The sequence below is a fragment of the Peromyscus maniculatus genome, chromosome 13 (genome assembly GCF_049852395.1).
Source record: "Peromyscus maniculatus bairdii isolate BWxNUB_F1_BW_parent chromosome 13, HU_Pman_BW_mat_3.1, whole genome shotgun sequence".
Taxonomy (NCBI): Eukaryota; Metazoa; Chordata; class Mammalia; order Rodentia; family Cricetidae; genus Peromyscus; species Peromyscus maniculatus.
Window position 1 is genome coordinate 54,474,423 of NC_134864.1, and position 27,933 is coordinate 54,502,355.

A 27,933-nucleotide genomic window follows, 5' to 3' on the forward strand; every position below is an offset into this window, starting at 1 on the left:
AACTTGAAAACAGGGCACGTGGTGGCAGCATATACTTAGAACCCAGCACTCCAGAGTGGCAGCCACTCATAGAGGCAGGTGGATCTCTATGAGTTCAAGACCAGCCAGAGCTACATAGTGAGATCCTGCCTGAGAAAGAAACAAAAAACCAATGGCCAATAATTGTGACAGAACCCCCTTGAAACTGTGAGCCGAAGTTTTTTGTATGGCAGTTATGAATTATCTTGTCATTATACTTTACAGGAAGTATTTTAGCATAAAAATCAGCAGGATTCAAAGAGCTGGCTCAGCAGTCAAGCACACCCATTGCTCTTACAGTGGATCTTGGGTCACATACTGGTTTACAACCACCAACCATAAGTAGCTCCAGGGGATCCAATGGACTCTTGAACTTCAGCAGGACACACAGATACATACACACACACACCCAGCCAGCGACTGAAGCTGCAGTTCACAAGTGAGATTCTGGGTTCAATTCCCAACATAAACATGAGAGTTTAGACTAAGAACCATTTCATTTCACCCTTTAAGAATAGGGAACTAGAAACTGGGAATGTAGTTCAGTTGGTAAACCGCTTGGTAAGCATAGATGAAGCCGTCTGAAGATGGGCTCCCCAGCACCTCATTAAACCTATTGCGACACAGGTCTATAATCTTAGCACTTGGAAGGAAGAGACTCCTCAGAAGTTCAGTCATCCTTGGCTACACAGAGTCTAGGCATGAGACCTTGTCTCAAAAACCATACATCAAAAGTAGAATGATAAAATACAACTATTCTCTTACTTTCTGAAGCAGGTTTTAGAATCGAGAAGACAAGAAAAACACACAAAATCTTAAATTGGTGCATCTAATTACCATCTAATTAAAAAAAAGCTATATCCAATTTTGGAATTTCTAATTTTCAATCATTGACATTCACTTTTCAACAATAACAATCAAAATCTAATTAATGCTATGTCAAACAGAAAAGGCTAAAGATTCTTTACCTAAAATATAAAGAGATCACAGAACTACCTTATAATACAAAGAAAATATTTTTATTTGTGTATCAAAGACTAAGGTTAGTTAACAGCTGATGTCAAGACACAAAAAAGGTTTGAGAAGCTACAGATAATCACTGTTGGATTGACTCAACCTTCCTTGATTATTTTAAAGAGCATCTGATATGCTCATAATCTTAAGCATGATGTATCCAGGTGACAGAATGATAGTTTCTTTCCATTAATCCTCAGCTTCTTTCTTTTTTTTCTTTTTCTTCTTTTTCTCTGGACTCTGAAAATAACCAACAAGAATGCTTTTGAAATAGTGGCAATATATTAATCTTTCCTTATAAAGTGTAAAATCAGAAAAGAAATTTTGTACAAAAACTTGAAACTGCAATTCCAGGAAAGCAAGTTTCAACAAACGGTGAGCCTGGGGTGTGGTGGAGTAGTCACACCTTCAGTTCAATCCTTAGGACAGCAAACTAACAGAACCAACCATATTCCTTCCTCCCTATAGTAAATTCTTTTCATAGTAAAAAACTAAGAGAGAAAATGCCTCTATAACAAAAATACGATCAGGCAGTTTTATTTTTCTATTACTTTTTTAAAAAATAAAACACCTGGTTATTTCTGACCAAGAATACAATACTTATTATTAACATCTACGCTTAAGGTTTGTTTAAAAGCCCTGTAATAAACTTAAAAGATAAAAAGCAACAACCAAAATCACATACAGGAATTGCTGTGCTGGTGCATGGCTCTTCATCGGAAATCGGCTCTTCCTTAATGTGTTTCTTTTTATCCTTCTTCTTTTTCTTCTTTACTGATGGCTCCTCTTCTACTACTTGTTCTTCTTCCTCCTCTGCCTCCTCCACCACCACCTCCTCCTCCTCCTCTACTTCAGCTGGTTTAGGAAGAATTAGAATTGTATTAGGCTTACTTCCCCAAAACCCAAGAATATTTTTCTTTCTGTTATTATAGGCAATTCTCCAGTGTTGTTTTTTATGATCATTTTGTAATTGGAAGCTTCTAGTAGGATTCTTCCTCCTTGTCTAATACTGTTATTCCAAGCTCAGAGAAGTAATTTTTTAGTGATGAGCTATTACATAGTAGAAGTCAAGATTAAAGTGAGATCAATCAATTATGTAGCCTGATGATCTGAAGAGTCAATTCTATTAGGACAGGTCCAGAGGTGAGTTTCTGGAGCTCCACCTCCTCAAGAACGCCTGCCTGGACTGAACACTGGTCCTGAAGGCAGAGGAATGGCTCAGTAGGTGAAGTGCCCACTGCACAGGCAGAAGGACCTGAGCTTGGCTCTGCTCCCCAGCGCCCACGCAAGGTCAGGCACGGTGCTGCAGGCCTGCCACCCCACAGCTGGGGACAAGTAGACCTGGAACTTGCTGGTCAATCAATCTAGACAATCAAGAGCTAGAGAGCTCAGGTCTCAAAAACAATTAAAAACTGAGGCAGAAGACACGGATATTCACCTCCAATCTTTAGAAACATGTATACACCCACAGGGACCCTAGCCATAATTATGAATATGCATGAGAGATGGGTGAGACATGAAGTAAATAATAAAGGTAAGGATAAAAATAAAGCAGTTAGGGAGCTATCAGAAGGGGAGTTACACGCTGACATTTCAACACAAGGGTCAAAGATGGAGGAAAGTGGTACCACGCCAAGAGTATGCAACATTACAAATGAAGTATGTATTTGGGTAGATGACTGGCAGGTACATGAGAGTCAATGGACCAATATACAGCTGAAATTTTTAACTACTCTGGAACATGCTTTCAAATGCCAGAAATAAGACTTTAGTTTTGTTTTTTAAAATCGTTCAATTAGGAAAATAGAAACACAAATTAATAAACCTATTATTGTTTCTCTACCAATTCTCTACATCTATTAACAATACATTCTAACAAAGATATTTAGAAACAATCACTGGATCTCTTTTACTCTGACCATACTAGCAGACACTCAGTACCAGGTATATATGGGCCCTTTGCTTATTATCAACTTGACTGGTTTCTCTCAGATACTCTGACAGTGAACAGCAGGCTAAACTAATCCACATCTCTTAATCATGTGACTGAAACTCAGGTAATCAATTTAGAAGCCACCTAACTGTACAAATAGCTCACATGTAAAGACACTAAAATCTAATTTAATAACATCCTAACTTCCCAAAAAACAACGGCATCTGTTTTCATTGAATGCAATGCTAGGCATATTTGCAATACTTAAGTCTATAGTTTAAAAAGATCAAGATATTTGAGTGTATTATTGAAAAAATTAAATTTAAAATTCCAACGAGGACCAGCAAGATGGTTCAATGGGTAAAGGCATTTGTGGGGAAGACTATGGACCTAAGTCTGTTTACTTTCTGGACCCAGTCATACAAAGTGTCCTCTGACTTCCACATGTGTACTGTGCCATGCCCCCCCATCCCCAACAAAGTAAATAAAAATAGAGTGGTTTTTTTTTTTTAATTCAAACTAACCTTTAATTTTAATCTTGGCTTTTTTTGCTTTCTTTTCAGTAATTTCATCCTCTTTATCTACCTCTTCTATTTTGCGTTTTTTAGAACAAGTTGGAAGTGTGGAGTCACCAGAGGGATCATATGTCTTCACTTCACTGAAAAAACCAAATAAAGTGTGGAAAATCTTTACAAATACCTGTAATTGAAATAATTCAAGAAAAAAGCAAATACTGTTGGATAATACAAAGGACACAATGCTGTTTCATTTTAAGTGGGTTTAGGGTAGTTTAGGTTAGGTCAATCACACTCAAGAAGTGAGACAAATAAATTCTGATTTATTAATCTACGCACTTACTACTATATAGAAAAACAAGAGCATCAAAAGGAAAATGATCAAGTGAAATCACTTTCCAATTAACTGCATTTATTAAATTTTTAGATCACTGGCTAACACAACACAACACAAGATGTTATATACAATCCCATTTCAGACAAACCTTCACCACAAGCCCGTAAGTGGTATAAAACACACTGATCCCCTACAAAGTCAATTCATGTTTTCAGTGGATCCAAATACAGGAATCTGAAACAAAGTGAGTAATGTTCTGTCCATTGAATTGCTGTCGATGAATGGGTGCTAAACTTTATAAGCTATAAATATTTACCATTTAAAAGCAAAGAGGCAGCCAGGCGGTGGTGGCACACACCTTTAATCCCAGTACTCGGGAGGCAGAGGCAGGTGGATCTCTGAGTTCGAGGCCAGTCTGGGCTACAGAGCGGAGATCCAGGAAAGGCAGCAAAACTACAGAGAAACCCTTGTCTCGAGAGAAAAAAAAAAAAAAAAAAAGCAAAGACCCACACAAGTCAACCAAAGGATGGACTCTACATGTATATAATTAATGCTATTAAATATTACCCTATCTACTTAAAACCTATGATTTCATTAAAATTCACACATACCTAGAGATCATAGCATATGCTTATAACCACAAAAACTGGGATACTAAGGAAGAATAATAATTTTGAATTCCAGGCCAGGTAAGATATATATAGCAAGACCTCATAATTTTTTTGCTTTTTAAAAGACAGGGTCCTGTGTAGCTTAGATTGGCCTCCAACTTGCAATATAGGCAAAGTTGAACATTATTTTGAACCACGCTGCATTCACTTTCCAAGTGGTTTACTGGAGGACCTTGATACACAGTACCAGTTTATCATAAAAGATGCACAACTCCATTTCAATCCCTGTAACTTACAAACATCCCACTTAGCCTGAAATGATAAAGCATCCCTCTACATCCAAGTAAGGCCTCAATACTTCTTTATGACTATGGACTGTATTTTTAGGCCTGTCTGGGGTTTTTAGAAAAAGTTTCACTGTAGATAACTCTGAATGGTACACTACAGAGTAAGTGAAGTGACTGAATTAAATACATGTTTATCAAGGACCAGCAAGAGGGCTTTATTGGTAAAAAGCATTTGATACCAACCCCAGCCACCTCGTTTCAATCCCTGGACCCCACATGGTCGAAGTACAAACTCCTGAAAGTTGTCCTCTGACCTCTACATGAGTGCCGTGGCTTGCCTGTGTATACATACACAACCCAAACACACACAAATATATTAAAACAAACCAACAAAAACTAGAAGTCAAGCATGAAAAACTAAACGGCAAGAAAAAATTATAGATGTATATAAAAGATGTATATAGACAGCATGGTGATGACTGTAATTAACATGTTCCTGAAAACTGCTCAAGATAGACAAAAAAGATCGAGCCTGTCAACTTAGTGACTCTACAACTGCGCACATTTTTCAAAATACTGACACACTAAATGCGATTTTTAGTTGCCAGTAGACTCATTGTTTCCACATGTGCATGTTCTGACAGTTGAGAGCTGCCATGTGGGTGCTGAGAATCAAACCCAGGTCCTCTGCAAGAGCAGTCAGTGCTCTGAACTACTGAGCCATTCATTGCTCAAGCCCCATCAGTTGTAAAAATGATTCCTGTTGTGCATGAATGTTTTGCCTCAGGTATGTGTGTACAAGTGTGCCAGATTGTGAGCCACAAAGTGGGTACTGGGAACGAAACCTCGGTACTCTGCAAGATCTGAACTTAACACTTCATTGCTGATCCATCTCTCCAGCCCCTTTTTCAAAAGTGTTATTCTACACTGAGTTTACAATAAAAAAAAAGGTATTAAATATATTTAAATAACAAGGAACTCTACAATGTACTTTACCTTTTGTGTTCATACTTTTCTGCTTTTGCTAAGGCCTTTCCTGTTCCACTTATTTTTCTTATCTAAGAAGAAAAATGAAAATTACTAAGTCAAAATCTACAACACATCCTTTATTGGACAGCATGCATTTTCTTTGCTAATTTGAGTAAACATATCTCAACAGAAAGCATTGTTTAACAGAAATGTTCATGGCTAATGCAAAGATAAATTATTAGTAGAAAATATACTATTGAGCATATTAAGAAATATAAAAAAAGCCATGTTAACAGGTGATTTTGTGTTCATGAAACTATAATTCATTAACTTTTGACAGGTTAACATCTGCCAGACAGGGTGTGGTTCTTTCTTACCCCTCGGTCCTCCAAAATTCTCAATCTGGCCTCTAATTTGGCTCTGTTCTCAACTCCCATCGCAGAACTGGAATCTTCACCAAAAGCATCGTATCGGATAGCCAAAACCGTTTTGGCTGCCAACATTCGAGAAATCTATTAAGAAAATATGAACTCAGAGGCAGCAGTGTTCCTTTCCAAGGAGATATAGATCCTCTCCATCGTTTACTCTTGAGAATATTATAGTCAATCACCCCACGACCATTTATTCTGGACTAGGAAAGTCCTAGTCCAGTCTCTCTACCCTTTTCTTGCTTCCATGCAATAACAAGTCCGATGATCTGAATTCAATCCCCATGACCCACAGGATGGAACAAGAGAACTGATTCCTGCAAGTTGTCCTCTGACCTCTGTAAGTGCACACACATGCACCACACACATACTTAAAGAGAATCTCTTCAGGGCTGGCGATGTAGCTTGGTGGTATAGCTGGTACCCAGCATTACATAGGGTTTTAAACTCAACCTCAGACAGAGGGAGAGAAAGGATAAGCTTAACGAATGTCTGTTTGTGGATCCTTCCTCAAACTAATTTATAGTGTCTACTTACTCCTTTATTTCTATTAGTGTGCTCTGAATTTCACAAAATTCCAGTTTAGCCCTATTCCGTTAGGTATCTACAAAAACACAGAAATGTGTAAAAGACATCCAAACTTGATTTTTAGGAATTGTCTAGCACACTAAATATGCTCTACCTAATACATACTGGTTTTCTTGACAAACAGAGCAGATTACAATTTAGTACCATTTAATATATAAAAATGCCTTTTACTTAAATATAGTAAATTAAAAGAAACTGAAGTTTTAATAAACACTGTAAATAGAGTAGAAGAAAAATGAGTTAGGGGTAAAAAAAAAAGCTCAGGGGCTAGAAAGATGGCTCTTTATATACATATGGCTCTCTATATATATACACACATATATATGTGTGTGTGTATACATACACATACATATGTGTGTACACACACATATATATATATGTAAAATTAGTTTTTTGAGACAGGGTTTCTCTGCTTAGCTTTGGAGCCTTTCCTGGAACTCATTCTGTAGACCAGGCTGGCAGCGAACTCACAGAGATCCCAAGTGCTGGGATTAAAGCCATGCACTACCACGCCTGGAGATGGCTCAGATACTAACAGCATTTGCCAATCTTACTAAGAACCTGGGCACAATTCAACATAGACATGTCAGCTCACACCACCAAGAACTCAGGGATCTAATGCCCTCTAGTATCTGAGTACACATATGCACTTAGTACACATGTGCGCACACGAGTGTACACACACACAACACACACACACACACACACACACACAAATGTATCTTGAAAAAGAAAAGTGGAAAAACTGTACTTGCCTTTCCTTTGTGTTTGGGACTTGACTGGCCTACGAGAGAAGCATGATAAATGAGCCCATATTTAGGGGTGTCTCGTCTAGATTTGAGGGCCCTGAAAAGTGCTTTTTCTGCGCCAAGAATCTGAACCGTAGAAGCTGCATGCTTAGCCAAATTCAACAGAGACCCTATAAAAAAAAGGTAAAAAAATGTAATTTTAGGTATATGAAAGATTCTATACTAGTATACATAATTCCCTGAAAACCCTGAATGCTTCCTATTATTCCTAGAGCAAGTAAATCTATGAACTGGAGAACTGAAATTCTACATTCCTTAGCATGCTCACATGAGTGATATGAACATTGGCAATTTCATCTATCTTCTAAAATTCTGAAAATCAAGCACGCTGTTGCTCTAGATACATTAGGTCATATCAACGGTATAGAGCCATTATTTTTTTTTACCCTTGAGGTAGAAGTGAATTAAGAAACATTTATAGAGCCAGGCGGTGGTGGCGCAGGCCTTTAATCCCAGCACTCGGGAGGCAGAGCCAGGCAGATCTGTGAGTTCAAGGCCAGCCTGGTCTACAGAGTGAGATCCAGGACAGGCACCAAAACTGCACAGAGAAACCCTGTCTTGATAAACAAACAAACAAACAAACAAACAAACAAAGAAAAAAAGAAACATTTATAGGGCTTGAGGAATTGCCCAGTGTTTAAGAGCGTTGGCTGCTCTTCCAGAATACCGGGATTCAAACCCAGTCCCCACAGAACAGCTTACTACTGTCTGTACCTCCAGTTCCAGGGGATCTGATACCTTCACACCAATGCACATAATAATTTTTTTTTAAAGGGAAACATCTAGATGTATGCTAAGACACTTTGATGGATTTGCTGCATTTAACAGTGTTAGAAATACATAAAGCACTAATGGTACAAACATTAGAATTTCAGCTAGTCTCTATCTCTTACTGCTGTTAAGGTTACCTAACGACTGAAACGGTGAAGAAATTGAAAAGAGCCCACAGTTTTCTGACCTTACAGCAAAGGGTACTTTGAGTATTTGTCTGATACTGCTGAAAGAATTATTCCAGTTAAGCTGGAATAATAAGAGATCTTCTGTGATGAAGTATAGCAATGTGTCCAGTTAATACTGTAAATTAAAAACTTTATTCAAAACTTGGTCTGATGAATTTTCTTGATGCTGAAGACTGACTGAACTCATAGCTAAAATATGACAGTGAACTAATTTTAGCCTTCTAACCAAGACCACAGTGTCTCAGAAGAGGTAGTGACTGAAGATGCCCTCATTATTCAGAAAGTCAGGCAAAGCAACAGTAATCATCATCGAACTGTGGTCCTCACTCAGTCTGTACTAGGAGTTATACCCATTTTTACAAATCACATTAAAACTGTCACCTGCATGAGCAATGAGACGTGCTCCCACTAACTCCCCAACCATGACTGTAACATTAGGTGCGATGGCCATCATGCGATTTTGCAGATATTCATATAGCTGGGTTCTATATTCAGAAATTTCAATCACCTAAAATGAGGGATTAAATGAGGAAGTCACAAATGTTATGAGTAAAGAATATATAATTGATTTTGAAAATATTAGACTTCAATGGCTACAAAGAGAAATGGACAGGTAACTTACTGACAGTTCTCACTACTAGAATGGCTGGGGCAAGATTACATGAGCATGGAGTTTGAGGCCAATCATAGGGAGCTTGGAAATAGCCACCTCTAAAACTAAAATTAAAGCTAGGCATGCAAGCACATGCTTATAATCCCAGCACTCAGGAGTCTGAGGAAGAATCACCAAAATAAATAAATAAATAAAAAATAAAAAAAAATTAAGTAATCTAATGGTACAGCTTTGTAGTCTTAAAATAAGAACTGGGTTATATCACTATTCAAAATATAATGCTTGGGCCAAGTGTGGTGGTTCATTCCTTCAATCCAGCCTGGTCTACATAGTGAGTGTGAGGACAGTCAGGGCAACGTAGAGGCCTTGTCTCATAAAACCAAAACCCAAACAAACTAAAATTAATGCCCATAATATAAATTACTTTATCATCTATTGAATTGCCCACACCTAAGCACACACAAAAAGATGGCATCAGATGAGGTAGTGACTGAACACCTTCATATATTGTCAGGTGAACAATAAGTGCAAAATCATCACTGCCATCATCAAATCATTACAGACTTCGAAAGACCTCAACAATAGCCTCTGTGGGTATAATGTACCTGGGTACACAGATGTAGAATGTTGCAAATATCTTCTTCAGAAACCTCTGTTCCCATGGATATCTCTGCAGCTGCTTTCACTTCTGCCTCTACCTCCTCTGACAGCAATTCAGAAAGAGAGGTAGATGCATAGTTCTTCCTGTCACCTATGGAATGTGTAGAAGATGAAGCAGAATCATTCTCAGATATTATAAAAATAGCAAAAAAAAAAGGGGGGGGGAGGGCGGAAACCCAAAATGTGAACAAGTCTGACCTAGGCTTTTCTTATGTAAAAGTGATTTAGAAATCAATTTTCAGCTTAGCAATAGTGGCACATGCCTTTAACTTAAGCACTTGGGAGGCAGAGGCAGGTGGATCTCTGTGAGTTCAGGGATAGCCTGGTCTACAAAGCTAGTTAGTTACAAGCAAGCCAGGGCTGTCACACAGAGAAACTGTCTCAATACCCCCAGCCCACAATCTCCAAAAATTACTTTGGGAAAAAATAAAACAAAGCATCTTGCTGGCCTCTGTCTCATCACCATCGGGCCAAAACCACAGTATAAGAGACCCGAACTTTTGCTGCACCTTGAAGCCAGAGTTAATAATACACCTTGAAGTCACTTAAGACTTAACATTGCACCAGGCGGTGGTAGCACATGCCTTTAATACCAGCACTTGGGAGGCAGAGGCAGGTGGATCTCTGTGAGTTCAAGGCCAGCCTGGTCTACAGAGTGAGTTCCAGACTTCCAGCACTACACAGAGAAACCCTGTCTCCAAAAGAAAACAAACAAACAAATAAACAAAGACTTAACATTGTTATCGTACTGTGTATGTATCTTTTTTTTTTTTTGGTTTTTCAAGACAGGGTTTCTCTGTGTAGCTTTGCGCCTTTCCTGGGACTCACTTGGTAGCCCAGGCTGGCCTCGAACTCACAGAGATCCACCTGGCTCTGCCTCCCGAGTGCTGGGATTAAAGCCATGTGCCACCACCGCCTGCCTCATCCTATTTTTTTAACCTGCTTCTAAGAGAACTGGACCAATTAACCTCACTTGCCTTGGATTTCTCATGTAATCAATTTTTACATCCTAATTAATGCATAGCTGTTATCTTACAATCAGCCTCAAAAGTTGAAAACAACATTTATGGATACTGGTTGATAAACAATAATCTTTGTTATTTGGGTCAGTTGGGATCATTTGAAGCTAGTGACTTTGGTAAGTTAGATTGTTATTTGGTTAAGTTAGATATTTAAAAGAAGCCACTTTAAAAAAAAAATCAAAGTTAAAGCTCAGTTTTAAAATAACAGAAATGAAATAGCTTCATTTGAAATTTTAAAACTTTAGTAATCTTAAGTATGTACTACAATTCTACTGAGTTATATTAATTTATTATTATTACTGAGTTATAGTCACTTATTTTGAATTATTAAGGGTAAAAAAAATCAACTCACCAACTTTCTGTAAACACTTGCAGTATGTCAAATTATCTGAAATGATTTTCCCTAACTCAGGGAAGTGCCAGCCATACCATTCCCTACACCGCATAATGTAGTTGTTTAGTTCTTTATCCAAGTCATCTAATAAGGCTGCAAAATGAAATAAAAACAACAAATGAGGGACTGATGGTAGTTAACACACACAACAAATTGTCTCAAAGCATTTTCAAGCATTTTATGACATTACATACATTCATGCCATACAACCATTAACACATCTGTTTTCAGAACAGTTCCATTACGCTGAAAATCTTATACCCCTTGAAAAGCAACCTCTGGAGCCAAGTGTGCTGGCATCCACCTCCAATACCAGCATTCTAGAGGCAGAGGCAGGTGGATGTTGGAGCTCTAGGCCAACTAGGACTACATAATGAGACTCCATTTCCAAACAAATATCTGTAATGGCAAATGAGTGAAGTCACTTCCTGCCAAGCAGACACTAGAGTTCAACCCTCAAGATTCACATGGTGGAAGGAGAGAACACTTTCTAGGCATCTCTTTTTGTGTCTGTTCCCGATTCCCCTCAAGGAGGCATTCATTAAGTAGGATCCCTCTGGAACTGGATGGTTGTGAGCCACTATGTGGGTTCTGGAAATTAAATCCTGGTCCTTTTCAAGAGCTACCTTTCTGTTTGGCCTCCATTTTTTTTTAAGGTTTATTTATTTATTATGTATACAGCATGTATGCCTGCAGGCCAGAAGAGGGCACTAGATTTCATTACAGATGGTTGTGAGCTACCATGTGGGTGCTGGGAATTGAACTCAGGACCTCTGGAAGAGCAGTCATTGCTCTTAACCTCTGAGCCATCTCTCTAGCCCGTTTGGCTTCTTATACAGGCAAAATTTTCTTCATTGTGGCATATATTACAAATGGAATCTTATGTGTGTGTTTCTTTATCTACATTGTTTATTCATTGAATGATAAACATTTTCCTTCTCAGCTATTTAAGTAATACTGCTATGAAGAGGGGTGGTAACACAAAGGACCAAGTCCACGACTTTAACTCTTGATACAGTTAAGTAATAGAATTGTTGATCAAAGCAATTTTTATTACTTGCATGTTTCTTAAAATTTTTCAATTCATGAGAATCTAAAAAAGCCAGATGAAAAACAGAACACTTAATAACACAGACCCTTCCTGCAGTTTTAGCATTGATGGAAAATGAAATCAATCCATAGATATGATTAACAATGTGATTCCTTTTCCTACTCTGCTTTCCCAATCATCTACTCACTGAAGTTCTAGTTCCTCTTTCTTTCAACAGATAAAACAGTAACAACAGCTGGGAAATAACAGAACTACAACAGATCAGATTCTGCCATGTACTTACAAATTGCCTGAACAATCATTGTGTCTACTTTATCAGCACTGAATTTCAATCTGTATCGAGACAGGCTGGGGAGATGAAAAGAAAACCAGTCAGATAGCATTTTAAAAAGCACTTTTATGAACACATTCCAATCTACCTTCACGATTTTTGTGTGTTTATGTGAATGGGTACCTATCTCCAGTGCAGCTGGAGGCCCACCTTGTTTTTGAGGCAGGGTCTCTCACTGGACTGGAACTTGCAGAGTAGTTAGGCTGGCTAGCAAGTGAGCTCCAGTGACCTACCTACCTCTCTATCCTTGCCCCTGGGATTGAACTGCTGCCAAGCCCAGGATTTTTATGGGCGTTCTAGGGGGCGTGAATTCAAATCCTTATGATTGTGCGATAAATACCTTAGCAACCGAGCTAGACTTGAACTTGCTACTTAGCTGAAAAATTAACACATCTGTACTGCTGCAGCCTGTATTTCCATATGAATTTGTTATGGTGAGTAGAGTAAATTAGTAGGCTACAGCAAGTTACATTGATCTTGTAGAGTTTTGTTGTTGTCATACAGTAGAGCTTCAAAGCACTCCAGAGGGGAAAAAAACAGCATTTGTATAACATGTGAAAACAGAAAATTATAGGGAACTGTACATGTGAAGGTATCAAATCTCAGCACTAACGACATTTATAGCCTTACACCTGCATACTGTAGGGGTTTCCTTTACATTGCAGGACATTTTTATTATCTCTGACTTTTATCACAGAGAACTGTTATTTGTTTTTTGAAAGTATTCAACTATTTTTAAGTTATATATACTCACAACCTTTTCCCATTCCCCCCAAAACAGAATTCCCTGTATTGCCCTTCCTATTTGGAGCTTGTTCTCTAGACCAGGCTGTCCTGGAACTCACAGATCCACCTGCCTACACTTTGACAGTGCTAGTATTAAAGGCCTGTGCTATAACATGCAACTGCTGAAATACTACTTTCTTTGATTACAGCACAGCAACATTGCATATGCTAAGGATCTATGGCTAATAAAGGAGTCATGGCTCAGCAGGTTAGTGTACTTACTATACAATCATGACCAGTGGAGGTCAGATTCCAGCACCCATATACCAAGTCAGCAATCCATGCCTAAAACCCCATCTCCAAGACAGAAGGATTGATGGGGGTTTACTGATTTCTAGCCTAACCCAGGAAACCCGTATCCCAGGTTCCAAGAGAGCCTCTGTCTCAAAAGAATAGGGGAAATGTTCGTGGACAACTTCTTCTGGCCTTTAGACACACACCATGTATATACGCACACAGCAAATAAATAAAATGACCACAGCACAGAAAAGACATGAAATAATCCAACACTAACAGGGAGAAGAAATTCTACGATGAGGTTTTAAGAATACAGGCAATAAGCCAGGCGGTGGTGGTGGTGCACACCTTTAATCCCAGCACTCGTGAGGCAGAGCCAGGTGGATCTGTGAGTTCGAGGCCAGCCTGGTCTACAGAGTGAGATCCAGGACAGGCACCAAAACTACACAGAGAAACCCTGTCTCAAAAAAACAAACAATACAGGCAATAGTTGGGTTTGGTGGCACATACTTTTAATCCCATCACCAGGGAGGCAAAGGCTATCTGAGATCTCCAGGACAGTCTGGGATACATAGAGAAACCCTGTCTGAAGAAAAAAAAAAAAAAAGAACACAGGCAATAAAAGTCAGGTTCTGGGGCTGGAGAGATGGCTCAGAAGTTAAGAGCACTGGCTGGTCTTCCAAATGTCCTGAGTTCCATTCCCAGCACCCACATGGTGGCTCACAACCATCTATAATGAGATCTGGTGCCCTCTTCTGGCAGCAGGCATACATGTAGGCAGAACACTGTATATATAATAAATAAATCTTAAAAAAATAAAAATAAAAATAAAATAAAATTTTAAAAAAGGCAGAACAAAAGTAGCTACCACAGTTAATCTTTCATTCTATTGGGCATGATAAATTTAATTCAGTAGTTATATACATCTCGACTGGCTTTGAAAATTATAAACTCAAGCTCCAGTTGCTTTTGGGATACTATCTTACAAGGACTCCAACGTACAGTATGGCTCGTTAAGGAAGGGAATGGCTCAGTTGCCTTTAGTCTACTGGCTATGGGTGAGATGGGTCTTTTCTGTATCGAACACACAGATTGTAAGCCCAGTGCCACTTTGAGATCTTTGGCACCAATTAACTCTGCAGCTCACACACGATTGAGCCTGTATGATAATGAGTATTCAGAGACAGGTAATGCCTGGGGGGCGCTCACCAACCTAAGACAGAGCACCTGTGTGGCTTGGGCAGGCGTCTCCATGACGGGTAAAGTGACTTGCTGACGTTTCACACAACCCAAGTCAGAAGCTGATTTTTTTAATAAAAGGGGGACCTGCAGGGCCCTGGCCCCCGTTTTGGGTAACTGTTGCCTTGCTTGCGGATTGACCTTGATATCCTCCCAATGCTAATTCCCTGCCAGATTCCACCCTCCTGAATGCTTAAGGGAAGTTCCTTGTCTGTGTATCCTGAATAATGGGAGTTAACAGCTTAGATGCAAGATTGTAAAACATCAGTAGCGAACTTCTGCCCTCTGGGGTCCTCCCATTGTGCTCTAAGCCTGTATTTAACCTCCTACCCCCTTCAAGAAATGACATTCGCCATTTAAAATTAATATATATATATATAAATATATATATATATATAATTGAATGAATACTGCGATTGTAATCTATGAATACCACAAATGTGATTAATATCATGAGTGTAAGTAATGAATATCATGAGTGATGACTATAATTTAAAAAATAAAAAAAACTTAAGCCACACACACACACACACAAGATATAAAAACAGATAGCAAGAAGCCTGCCATGGCCATAAAAAAAAAAAAAAAAAAAAAAAAGCCAGGTTGTATGGGTTCATATCATCAACTATATGGAAGGGGAGCAACAGTGGCATCTTCCTCCTAGTAAATGAATACTTGTAACATTTTAAATATAGTACTCACATGTATGTAAGTATGTAAGTCTTACCTATGGGCCAATCCCAGACACATGGCTGCCATCTCACGTGGTTCTACCCCAGGAATCAAACCATCCATTTGCGATCGAATCCCTCTCATAAGCTCATTAACAACAGGACTATGGATACAGCTGAGATTCAGTTTTTCCTATAAGAACATTTACATTAGAAGAAACAAAGTTTTCCAGGAAATAAGTATTTGTTGGTTTTCAGAAAGTGACTTATAAGAAGAACTCACACTACTGTAGACCAGGTTGACCTGAAACTCAAGAGTAACAATCCTGCCTAAGCCTCCTGGAAGGACAAGCATGAGGTACCACACTGGATTCTGAAATAATAACACCTTTTCAAACAGTATTTATAGGGGCTAGAGAGATGGCTCAGTAGACAAGAGCACTGGCTGCTCTTGGAGAGGACCTGAGTTCAAGTCCCCACATACACACAGTGGCTCGGTTGCCTGAAATTCCTGTCCCAGAGGATCTGATGCTCTCTTCTGACCTCGATAGGCACCAGGCACATACATGGCAAACACACATACACAAGGCAAAATATTCATACAATAAAAATAAGATACCTAATTTTTAAAAGGGGGGGGAAAGACAACAAAAAAGTTGAGCTGGGAGGTGGTTGGCACTTCTTTAAGCCAGCACTCTGGGAGGCAGAGGCAGGGCAGCCAGGGTGACATAGAGAAACCCTGACTCTACCAAAAAAATGAGGAAAAAAAAATTGATGGAAACAAAATATGAAAAACTTCCAGGCACATTAAGAAACAATAACCACAAGAACAAAACACCAATTACCTTTCTAGCTAGGCTATGATTTCCAAGCTCTAAAACTTAATAAATCTGACAAGAATTTTTGTTTGTTGAACTGAGTGAACCATTGCTTTTTTATTTGAATTTTAAGATTTCAAAAAAATCTATGTGTATGTATCTACTTGAGTTTCTGTGCCCCAGTAAAGTGTAGGTGCCTTCAGAGGCCGTTGGTGTCAGATGCCTCGAACTAAACCTATGGACCTTTTGTGAGCTGCTGATGTCGGTGATGGGATCTGAAGCTGGGTCCACTAAGTGTTACTCACAACTGGACTGTGTCATCTCTGCAGCCTCTTTCTTAATTTTTTTTTTTTTTTTTTTTTTTTTTTTTTTTGGTTTTTCGAGACAGGGTTTCTCTGTGTAGCTTTGCGCCTTTCCTGGGACTCACTTGGTAGCCCAGGCTGGCCTCGAACTCACAGAGATCCGCCTGGCTCTGCCTCCCGAGTACTGGGATTAAAGGCGTGTGCCACCACCGCCCGGCTCTCTTTCTTAATTTTAAATTATCCCAAGTATTTATATATACACACATCATTTTAATCAAAAGTAGAGGTAAAAAGTTTCAACCCTCAGGTCTTTTCTCCAGGGATAAGTTTGTCCCTCAAATACCACTCCCATAGGGTATTAATGTGTACATATAAGAAGTATTTTATTGACTCTGGATTTTGTATTACACAAATTCGACTTTGGAAGCAAATGCCAGCCCCCCAAAACCAAAAATCTCTATTTAAAATCTTAACATTTTCCTGTACCATTACCTGTCCACTTCACATATATTTGGTAACTCCTTGAGAAAGACCGACTCATACATACATTGTTTTATACATTTTTTAAAGATTTTTTTGTTTTGTTTTGTTGTTCCTTTTTCGAGACAAGCTTTCTCTGTGTAGTTCTGGTGCCTGTCCTGGATCTCGCTCTGTAGACCAGGCTGGCCTTGAACTCACTGCCTGCCTCTGTCCCCCAAGTGCTGGGATTAAAGGCGTGCACCACCTTTAATTTATTATTTATTATGTATACAGTGTTCTGCTTGCATATGTCCATGCATGCCAGAAAAGGGCACCGGATCTCATTACAGATGGTTGTGAGCCACCATGTGGTTGCTGGGAATTGAACTCAGGACCTCTGGAAGAATAGTCAGTATTCATAACCTCTGAGCCATCTCTCCAGCCACCCAATATTTTTATATTATCTCATACAAGTCATTACAGACACACCACCATACTTCACTTAATGTTTTCCCCTCTTGTATTTTTATGCCAGCCACTAAAAACTTCCATTGAACATATCTTTATTGAATAGGAAAATGTTTAAAATATGTGAGGATTATCATAAAATGTTAACAGACTAAGTAAAAAGCTTATTTTATCCTCTTTGTGTTCATTTATTTTCTACGATGTATAGGGAATATTTGTTTCTGCAACTTTTACTGGAGCTTATTATGCTGCCGCCTAAAAGAAACAGAAGGATTATGAGAGCCCGTGGCACCTCCTACAAAGTCAGGCTCTGCAGCACTGACAGACAGGGGACAACCCTCCTTACCTTTATCACCCCTCCTAGTTTAGCGTCAGCCACAGCCAGAGGTTCATGGGCTTCTTTTACTATTTTCTTCAGAACTTTCTTCAGCTGCTTATTGATTTTGCCCTCCATTAGAGCTGTGAATGCTTTTCAGGAAAACAGAAAAATATGTATAACCAAGAGAGCTCTTCTGATGTAAATTTTAAAGCAAACACTTCCTTTTAAAAGACCCAAATGTATTTGTTTTTTGTTTGTTTGTTTTGTTTTTTTCCCGAGACAAGATATCTCTGTGTAACTAACAGCCCTGGCCTCAAACTCAGAGATCCGCCTGCCTCTGCCTCCCAACTGCTGGGATTAAAGGCATGCGCCACCACCGCCTGGCCCATGTATTTGTTTTATAAAAGCCATTCATAAATGCCAGGCATGGTGATGCATACCTTTGATCCCAGCACTTTGGAGGCAGAGAGGAGCAGGAGGATCAGTTAATGCCAGCCAGGGTGTAACACAGTGCGATTGTGCTCAAGAAGCAAACAAAAGGGTGTTAGAATTCACCCGTTCCTAGCTCACCCACAGCCTTGCCTGCCCTCATACTTGTGCTCCTCCTCTAGGCTTCCAAGTGCTGGGATCCAGGAGTGTCCTATTACACCCGGCTGTTCCATTCTACCTTCTAACACTGTGTACACTGGTTCATAGTATCTACCTTTTCGTAAAGAGACTTCTTCCTTGTATTCTCTCCTTACTTTAATTTTTTAGTCTTTTGGGCCAGGGATGGAGTATTTGCTTAGCATGTGAAAAGCCTTGGGCCTGATCCTCAGAAACACACACTTTAAAATTAAAAATTTAAAGTTGAACTTCTTATTTCTACTTTAGTAAGTTTTATTGTTTTACATATGTAGTTATTTTGCCTACACATATATCTGTGTCACTTGCATGTCTGGTACCTGTAGAGGCAAGAAGACAGCATCAAGATTCCCTGCACCTGGGATTACAAACACCTATAAGCTGCCAATTGCTGGGCACTGCACCCGGGTCCTCTGGAAGAGCTGGGTCCTCTGGAAAAGCATCCTCTCTCTAGCCCCTTGCTAGTTTGCAATTGTCTGTATCGCCCCATTTTAATTTTAACCTAGCACAATAACCCTTCCCTTAAATATATTTTTTCTAAGTAAAATCTCTAGAGTAGACTAACTTCTAGTGTCCGTTCTAGGTTATCACATGCAAATAGCTATCATTTCATCAAAAAACTGTCGTAAATATTTTAAGAAGTAACTTCAAAAGCTGGGGGTGGTGGTGGTGGTGGTGGTGGTGGTGGTGGTGGTGGTGGTGGTGGTGGTGGTGGTGATGCATGCCTTTAATCCCAGCACGAGGGAAGCAGAAGTGGCTAGATCTCTTTTGAGTAAAAAGCCAGCCTGGACAGTCAGAGCTGCTGAGAAACTCTGTCTTGGGGGGTGGGGCAGAGTGCTAGAGAGATGACTCTAATGATGGTTAAGAGCACTGGCTGCTCCTCCAGAAGCTGAGTTCAATTCCCAGCATCCACATGGCAGCTCACAACCCCCTCTGTAACTATAACCCCATGAGATCTGATGCCCTCTTCTGGCATGCAGACAAAACATCTATTTGCATACAATAAATAAATCTTTTTTAAAAAGAAAATATCCTGAAAACAAACAAACAAAAAACAGGGTGGAAAGAAGTAACTTCAAACAAATGCAGGGCCTGCAAGATGGCTCAGTGGGCCAAGGCTTTGTCACCAAGCTGAACAACTAAGTTTGAACCCTAGGACCTAATGTGAAGAGAACAAACTCTATTTGTCCAATGTTAGAGGTATTGAATACCTCTATTAGATGCCATACATGAACTTCTAATACATAATATAATATTAATATCAAATCCCACTAGACTCTAAAGCTACAATTTTTTTAAGATTTATTTATGATGTATACAGTGTTCTGCCTCCATGTATGCCTGCAGGCCGGAAGAGGGCACCAGATCTCATTACAGATGGTTGTGAGCCACCATGTGGGTGCTGGGAATTGAACTCAGGACCTCTAGAAGAGCAGCCAGACAGTGCTCTTAAGCGCTGAGTCATCTCTCCAGCCCAAAGCTACACAATTTAAATTGTATACTATGATCTACAGTTACTCAGCTTTGGGATTGTCAAGCCAAAACTGCTTTATTACAGGACCAGGGAGACGGTTCCGTAGGTAAAATGCTTGCCGTTCAACCCTGCGTAACCAAATTAAATCCCGGAATCCATGCTGAGGTGAAGGGAGAGAAGTGATGTCACAAAATGGCCCTCTCATTGTCACAGATGTGTCACGGCATGTGGACCTGCCCCTCCCCACCAACGGCCTCTAATTTCTTTCACTTCCAAAAATGTTTATTATGAACTTTCTGTGGGTTACCTTTTCTAACAGAGATAATGCCTCTCTCTCACAGGGCTCTTTCAAAGACTTTGATCAATTCATCAGTGATTAACAGTAAAGAAACTTGCGTTGTGTTTGGCCCTTCCTCTAATCCCAGTACTCAGGAGGCAGAGGCACGAGGATCTCTGTGAGTTCTAGGACAGCCGGGGCTACCCAGAGAAACCCCCCAAAACAAACAAAAATCGTGTCTAGTTTAAACCATTCTTATAGTCCTTTGTTCTCAAATTATATCAAATAATTGGCTGATTAGTAACACAGAACATGCCTGTTCATCCATCATGAAGCCAAGTTTGAAGGCTACAACCCACTCCTTCCTTTAAATTAAAACAAAACAAAAATCCTTTTCCCGTATGTAAACTCATGTCCCTTGGTGGTTTGCATGTGCACACTGTATGTATTTTAAATAGCTCTACCTTCCTTCAGTTTTTAATACTGATCTGCTTTTTGTATACTCTGGAGAGCTTTCTTACCACTTGTTATTTCGTGGCTATTAACGTTACCCTTGAATTAAGGAAAGTATTAGAGCTGGGTACATGACCACATTACCTTGGTCCCTTGTAGAACAGCTTTTACTGAACTGTGCTTCAGCATTAGGCTATTGGTTTCCACAGGGAGATCAACTTAACCACTTGTCATCTCTCATCACATGGGGGAAACCAGCCTATAGTGAAAAAAGCTAACTCAATGTTGTCTCAGTGGTAGTGACGAATGGGTTAGATCACTTAAATTCAGTTCTAATAAGGATACATCATTGACAACATTGAGTAAGATTAACTCAGGCAACTGAAGAAAACAACCTTTTAATAAGAAAAAAGTCAAATTTTTTAAATTAAAAAAAGAAAACAAATTCTCTAGCCTTACTTTACCTGCTAATGCTTCTGCTGTATCCTGAAATTTCTCAAAATGTTTTAGCTTTACTCTGGAATTGAAACAGAACAAATACATTATTGGAACAAACACAAGGATTCTGCAAAAGGACACAGCCAGGAAAAGAAGCTGGAGGTCTCTACAGCACATGCTACCCAGACAAACTCGCTAGATGTGGTGGCGTGTGTCTGCAATTCCAGCTACTCAAAGCCACAGAGGACCAAAGCCAGGCCCAGTGCAGGTAACTACTTAACCCTTGCTTCCACTTATCTAAAAAATATATAAAAATAAAAAAGCAGGGTAAGGTTGCATATGTCATTAATCCCAGCACTTGGGAGGCAGTGGCAGGAAGATCTCTGTGAGTTCAAAGCCAGCATAGTCTATATATTAAGCTCCAGGACAGCCAGGACTACAAAGAGCTCCTGTCTCAAAAGCAAACAAACAAAAAAGCTGGCAATTTAGTTCTGTGTTAGAGCATCTCCTAGTATATGTATCCAAGGACAGACCAGGGTTCTATCCCCAGTACCACCAGCCACCAACTAGACACACACCAAGCACAAGTGAACAATAGCCTGTTGCCCAACCGTGGGGGCCCACACCTTTGATCCCAGTGCTCAGGAGGCAGACGCAGGTGGATCTCTGAGTTTGAGGCCAGCCTGGTCTACAGAGCATTCCAGGACAGCCAGAGCTACATAGTGAGGCCCTGTCTCCCCCTATCCTTCCCCCCAAAATTAAAAAGACTATTGTCAGTTGCTTTCCATTATTGCCTACATAGCTTACATTCACGCTGTTTTCTGTACAAAGAAATGTATTAGTTAATTCATTGCTGTCTCAGTGGTAGTGACGAATTTGTTAAATCACTTAGACTCAGTTCCAAAAGGAATACATCATTGACAACAATGAATAAAAATTAACCCAGCAAAGCAGATACCTTAAAAATGGAAAAATTAGTCTTTTATATGCCTAAAACAGTATTAGCTGAAACAAAGTTTTCTTACCTGGAAAGGTAAAGGCTGGTATAGTCCATCAAAGGCACACTTAAAAGCACACAGACATTAAGAACAAAGTACTGATTTTACCCGTTTTGGTCCTATTCTGCCTGGTCTCTGCTTGTAGGAAGTGCCATCTGAGTCTCTCAGCACTTGTCTAAATGTTCAAGGACCCAGAAAGACATAAACTGGATTGCATTAAGCCAGTTACACTGAAGCTTGATTTTCTTCAGTGTACCATGAACATCTCTCAATCCATTAACAAAGCTATTACTGGAGCACCACACTGCTATGACTACTTCATTCTGCCCTTTCTCTGGGTTTATCACTCTCTATTCTTTTATATATTTATTAGCAGTAGTAGATGAATGACCAATACAGACATCCATAGATATGACCCCTCTTAATCCACAAGGATCACTGAGTTTCTTCTCAGGACCACATTCACCCACGAGCTTATTTTACAAGGTGATTCACAAATAATGAAATAGCAACCCTGAATCTACGTTGAAAAAAAGCCTGCCAGTCTCTCCCAACCCATTTAGTTACCACTGTTATTTTGTCAAAAGACCTTGAGGAAATACTGTACTTTTTAAGGATTTACCACCTAGTTAATTAATTATACTTTAGAGCTAGGAATAAAAGTCATGGAAGATGAATACACTATATAGAATAAGTTAGAAAGTGTTTGAATTATTAGCCCACAAAAACTAAAACTCTTCCATGCTTTGTATAATTTCTCCATTTATTTATTTATTTATTTATTTATTTATTTATTTATTTATTTATTTATCTATCTATCTTGGGGCACTGTCCACTGTGGTCTACAATACAAATTAGCTGTGATAGCTTATGTTCCAAAATCCAAAAAGCAGAAAATAACATCCAAAGGGAAGATACCCACAACTTAGTGTAAACACCTAAATCCTTAGCTTCAATATTACTTACATTTTATTTGCTTTTTCTGGAGTTTCAAATTCTTTCCATAAACTATCAACCTCTTGAAGTTTCTTCTCATTCAAAACCTGCAATAAACCAGTTTTCTTCAAGTGGCAGTTTAGACTTAATCAGGTACATTCCACAAGTATTCATGTCAAATACAGGGAGAGAAATACACTTCTCTTATTGAAATGAGCTAGTTTTCTTACACAGCATAAGTTTTGGTCAAATTAATAGTAAACCTAGTTACAGCCTTTGAGAACCCTTCCTGTATTTTTTCTGCTCCTATTTGATATTTAAGTTGATTCTACTTTTTCCCTAAGCTCCTAAACATCTTTTGTATTGATAAGTGTTAAGTGGTAGTTTGTATTACTCTTCCAGAACTCAAGTCAGGTTCCCAGCATCTACACATGGTGGATCCTAATAGCCCATGGCTCCAGCTTCAGGGGTATTGGGTGCCTGCCCTCCTCAGGCACCTGCATTCAAGGTGCACGTATACACAAACATATGCATAATTAAAAATAAACCCTTGCCTCACCTCTCCATTGCTGGATTACAGGTTATGTGCCACCATGCCCAGTTTATTTATGCTTTGAATGTGTCAGACAAGCATTCTTATCAACTAAGCTATATCCTCTGACCCACTTTTAGAGACTTTCTTTAGAGATTCACATAAAATCAAGAGTTAAGATTTTTGTTTCAACACCAATACTCTGTATGATAAAGCAATTCCAACAGAATAAGGCAGATCAATCCTCAAATCTATACTTCCCTTACCAAACACCCCTGAAATGGTTAATCTAATTGGCATTGTAAAAGAACACGCTAACCATGACACAAGACAATATATACAGCTATGCCTAATTTTATGGCAATACAGCTGGTAATTGTCAAACCAATAACATCATAGAACAGTTACACATGAACACTTATTCAGTTATAATTTCATATGCACTTTTCATGAAAAGAAAGCATTGCAATTATTATGGAACTTTGCAGTTAAGGATCTGCTGCTATTTTAACTTAGTCCCAGTCTCAGTTGGTAAGAGTGCTTACTTACCTAGCAAGCCCTTGGTTAGCTTCCCAGCACTACATAAAAACCAGATATGGGGAGCATGCCTGTAATCTCAGCACTGGTGAGGTGGAGGCAGGATTACAGAGTCAAGGTTTGCCGGGTAGTGGTGGCACATGCGCACGCCTTTAGTCCCAGCACTTGGGAGGCAGAGGCAGGTGGATCTCTGTGAGTTTGAGGCCAGCCTGGGCTAGAGTGAGTTCCAGGAAAGGCACAAAGCTACACAGAGAAGCCGTCTTGAAAAACAAAAACAAAAAAACAAAAACAAAAAAAAAGAAAGAAAAAAAAAAGTCAAGGTTGGGTTATCCAGACTACACTGCAAGTTTAAGGTCAGCCTCTCTCATACGTATATATGTGTAAAATATAACTAAATGTAATCTCTACCCCGGCAGTGGTAGCACGTGCCTTTAATCCCAACACCCAGGAAGCAGAAGGAGGTGGATTTCTGAGTCTGGTCTACAGAGTGAGCTTCAGGACAGCCCAGGCTACGTAGAGAAAACCCTGTCTCCAAAATAAAAACAAAACAAAAAAAGGAATTGCTATACATTTTTAATTTTTTAAAAATTATGTTTATTCTTTTTTCACAGAGTTTCGTTCTGTAGCCTTGGCTGTCCTAGAACTAGCTCTGTAGACCAGGTTGGCCTTGAACTCAGAAATCTACCTACCTCTGCCACTGAGATTAAAGGCATATGCCACCACCACCCAGCTCCATTGTTTAATTTTATGTATATGGGTATTTTGCCTGAACGTTTGTCTGGTACCACTTGTCAGGAGTTGGATTCCCTGGAACTGGAGTTACAGAGAATTGTGAGCTGCCATGTAGGTGTTGGGAATTAGCCCAGGTTCCCTGGAAAAACAGCCAGGGCTCCTTCCTAATGGCTGAGCCATCTTCTAGCGCCCAAGTTTGATTTCTTTACATTTTAACTACTTTGTAAGTGGTACAATTTTAAGCTACAACTTGTACTGAGTGGCACACACCAGTTAGATTACAGTTTATTTTGTGTACGATAAAACTTAAGAATCCAGAGACACCCCACTACATTCCACAAGTACAACAAAATAGATTATTTTTAATTAAAGCAGATTCCACACAATAGTCCCAATTTTAATACTGTTCAGAGACTGCAACTATACACAGTGTTCATGAACTGTCAGAAAATAGTAGAGCATAACTCTCGAAAAGTTTACATTTTCTTCTAGTTAAAAAGTATTGGATTGCGGGGAGGTGGTGGCGCACGCCTTTAATCCCAGCACTCGGTAGGTAGAGCCAGGCAGATCTCTGTGAGTTCGAGGCCAGCCTGGTCTCCAAAGTGATTCCAGGAAAGGCGCAAAGCTACATAGAGAAACCCTATCTCGAAAAACCAAAAAAGTATTGGATTAACAGAATGGTCATATCTGAGAGATTGTGTCACCATTCTCTTTTGAGATTTATTTATTTTATGTATGTGACTGTTCTGGGCGTGCGCACCACCTGCTGGAAGAGGTGAGAAGAGGCTCCCTAGAACTGGAGTTACAGATAGCTGTCCACCACCATGTGCTCTGGGAAGCTAGGCCCTCTGCAAGAACAAGTGCTCTCAGCCACTAAGCCATCTCTTCAGCCCGAACTGTCACATTGAAAACTAAAGGTAAAGCAACAAAGGAAATAAAATCATGGTGATTCACAGTTATCCAAATAAGTAAATGGAAAAACAGTAACCCAAGTTCCTTCAAACCAGCAGTGCCTATCAGTGGATCCTGTGTTCCTCCTGAACTGCAAACACACACACACACACACACACACACACACACACACACACACACACACACACAAGCCCCAGGTTTAACAGAAAACTAAATCTGAACTATACATGATTTTTTGTTTGTTTGTTTTGGTTTTGGAGACAGGGTTGATCTGTGTAGTTTTGGTGCCTGTCCTGGATCTCAATCTGTAGACCAGGCTGGCCTCAAACTCACAGAGATCCGCCTGTGTCTGCTGGGAATAAAGGTGTGCGCCACCACTGCCCGGCTGAACTATACGTGTTTTATCTAGCACTTTTGCCCCATATCAACACATAAATTTAGAAAATGAAATTTTTCTATTAGTAGAGTTCAAAAGACTCTACCTCATCGCTCCCCACATCTCAGCAGCATCCCACTGCAGGAACACACCAACGTTCGATCATTTCCATGCTATAAACTAATTCTTAAACTTTCCCTATTTAAACAACACTCAAATAGATAGCAGCCCTCTAGATTTCCCACCTAAGCTTCAAGTTTGAAATTTTGAACTCCCTGATTTACACAATTACATCACCACAGCTTACTGGCAAGCCTCACATTGGCCAAATCGGAAATCATGAGCACCGTGCCCCAACAACCTTCCTACATCTTAAACAAAAAAACATTCAAAATTTCTCCATCTCAATTTAATTCAAGCAACCTCACTGAATTAAAAGGAGGGGGGTGCATAACACTGGTAGGTATGGGTAGAGGAGGTCTATTGTAGATAGAGAGCATATCAGGAGGAACAGAAGGACAGAGGGACCAGAAACCGAGCGGCCACGAGTGAGCCAGGAGACCAAGAGCACCAGGAGACTGGCGTAGCCAAAAATGGATGGGTTATACAGGAATCCGGGGACCCTGTTCACAGGTGGACTGGCGGCCAGTGAGCTCGGACATGTTAATAGGCACCTTAGCCGTTTGTCCTGAGTTTGAGACCGAACCCTCAAGTTGCGTACACTAAAGCACAACATTTCTCTTCCTTTCGTCTTCCTGTATGGTCTCGCGGTAAAAATCACCTTTTAATACAAACTACACCAAGTCACTGCTCAAAAGTTTCATGCCCGAAAGGACGCCGATCTTGGGCTCGGGCTTTACACCTCATTAGTCTAAATAGTGTTCCGGATCAGCCAAGGCTGCATAGGCGGACCGTCCGTGCCTCGATGAATGAAGAATGAATGAATAACCGATCTTAGGTTGGGGATACAGCTCGGTCACAGGACGCTGGCTTAGCATGGACAAGGCCTTCGGTTCTCTCTACCGTGGATCATGTTCTCATTAAGTGAGCGCTTGATCATCACTTGCAAAGCGGGTCCTGTCCATTTTCCAAACCGAGCAAGCACACCCTCGAGGGCGCGGGTCACCGCAAGCCCGCCGAGCCACGTGTCCACCCCAACGCCGACCCGGCCCTGGCCCTCTTCTCCGGGGACTTCAAAGGCATTCAAAGGCGCTCAGCCGTCCCGGCCCCGCTTCAAGCCGCACCCCGCTCCGCCTCGGTCCCACACAGGCCTCCCGGTCCAGCACCTCCACGCGACGTACCTTAAAGATGGCGTAGCCAACGGACGTTTCGAACAGGACCAACATGGTGAGGCCGGGGTACGGCGCTGCGCGGCCGCCCGCGAGCTCCTCAGGCCACTGCCAACAAAAGAAAAACAAAACCCTGGCCTCTCGGCCACCGAAGGCCCGCGGGGCCGCAGACGCGAGCGCGCAGGCACGCCGGCCTGCCCCGGAGCCGCGAGACCGCGCCGCTCGGACGCCGCACACCTCTCTCCGCGTGGAGCGGCGAGTACGCGAGCCTCCTTCGCCGAGGAGTCTGGGGCGGCGGCGTCACTTCCGGCCGGTCGCCGCCGCAGAGCGTGCGGTCACTTCCGGGCTTTTCCCGCCGGCAGAGGGGTGGGGAGGGGGGGGTGGGACATCGAAATATCGCGAGATGTCTGAGGCCCTGAAATGGTTTTTTTTTTTTTTTTTTGGGGGGGCGCTGCAGGTTTACGCGGTTATGTGCAGAGCGAGTTCTTTGTAGATTATATATATATATTTATTTATA

The 27,933-nt window shown here is 40.4% G+C and overlaps 2 protein-coding genes and 4 non-coding genes across 10 annotated transcripts in view; 1 reads left to right on the plus strand and 5 right to left on the minus strand.

The window, feature by feature from the left end:
- The window catches only part of Sumo1 (small ubiquitin like modifier 1), a 147,329-nt gene that overhangs the window by 74,362 nt on the left and 45,034 nt on the right, over positions 1 to 27,933 (plus strand). The window lies entirely within an intron of this gene.
- Positions 1,016 to 27,699, minus strand: Nop58 (NOP58 ribonucleoprotein). 5 transcript variants are annotated; one of them, XM_076550338.1, is made up of 16 exons: positions 27,429 to 27,665; positions 23,069 to 23,145; positions 21,131 to 21,183; positions 20,811 to 20,925; positions 17,866 to 17,987; positions 15,529 to 15,665; positions 12,492 to 12,556; positions 11,116 to 11,250; positions 9,687 to 9,832; positions 8,850 to 8,976; positions 7,456 to 7,619; positions 6,062 to 6,196; positions 5,712 to 5,773; positions 3,490 to 3,623; positions 1,718 to 1,887; positions 1,016 to 1,272 (listed from the first exon to the last, which is right to left on the minus strand). In XM_076550338.1, the coding sequence occupies exons 5-16, from the start codon at positions 17,971 to 17,973 to the stop codon at positions 1,222 to 1,224; spliced, it is 1,434 nt and encodes a 477-aa protein (XP_076406453.1). In that variant the 5' UTR covers positions 17,974 to 17,987; positions 20,811 to 20,925; positions 21,131 to 21,183; positions 23,069 to 23,145; positions 27,429 to 27,665; the 3' UTR covers positions 1,016 to 1,221. The 5 variants fall into 5 exon arrangements, with proteins under 5 accessions (XP_076406453.1, XP_076406454.1, XP_042116241.1 ...); XM_076550339.1 differs by having other exon boundaries at positions 20,811 to 20,998; positions 27,429 to 27,492; XM_042260307.2 differs by lacking the exon at positions 27,429 to 27,665 and adding an exon at positions 26,802 to 27,408 and having other exon boundaries at positions 20,811 to 20,998.
- Positions 8,705 to 8,785, minus strand: LOC121822158 (small nucleolar RNA SNORD11). The gene has a single exon (XR_006063177.1). It is a non-coding gene; the product is annotated as a small nucleolar RNA SNORD11 (small nucleolar RNA).
- On the minus strand, positions 9,548 to 9,629 carry LOC121822159 (small nucleolar RNA SNORD11B). Its single transcript, XR_006063178.1, has one exon. It is a non-coding gene; the product is annotated as a small nucleolar RNA SNORD11B (small nucleolar RNA).
- LOC121822154 (small nucleolar RNA SNORD70) lies at positions 20,945 to 21,029 on the minus strand. Its single transcript, XR_006063175.1, has one exon. It is a non-coding gene; the product is annotated as a small nucleolar RNA SNORD70 (small nucleolar RNA).
- LOC121822156 (small nucleolar RNA SNORD70) lies at positions 21,951 to 22,035 on the minus strand. The gene has a single exon (XR_006063176.1). It is a non-coding gene; the product is annotated as a small nucleolar RNA SNORD70 (small nucleolar RNA).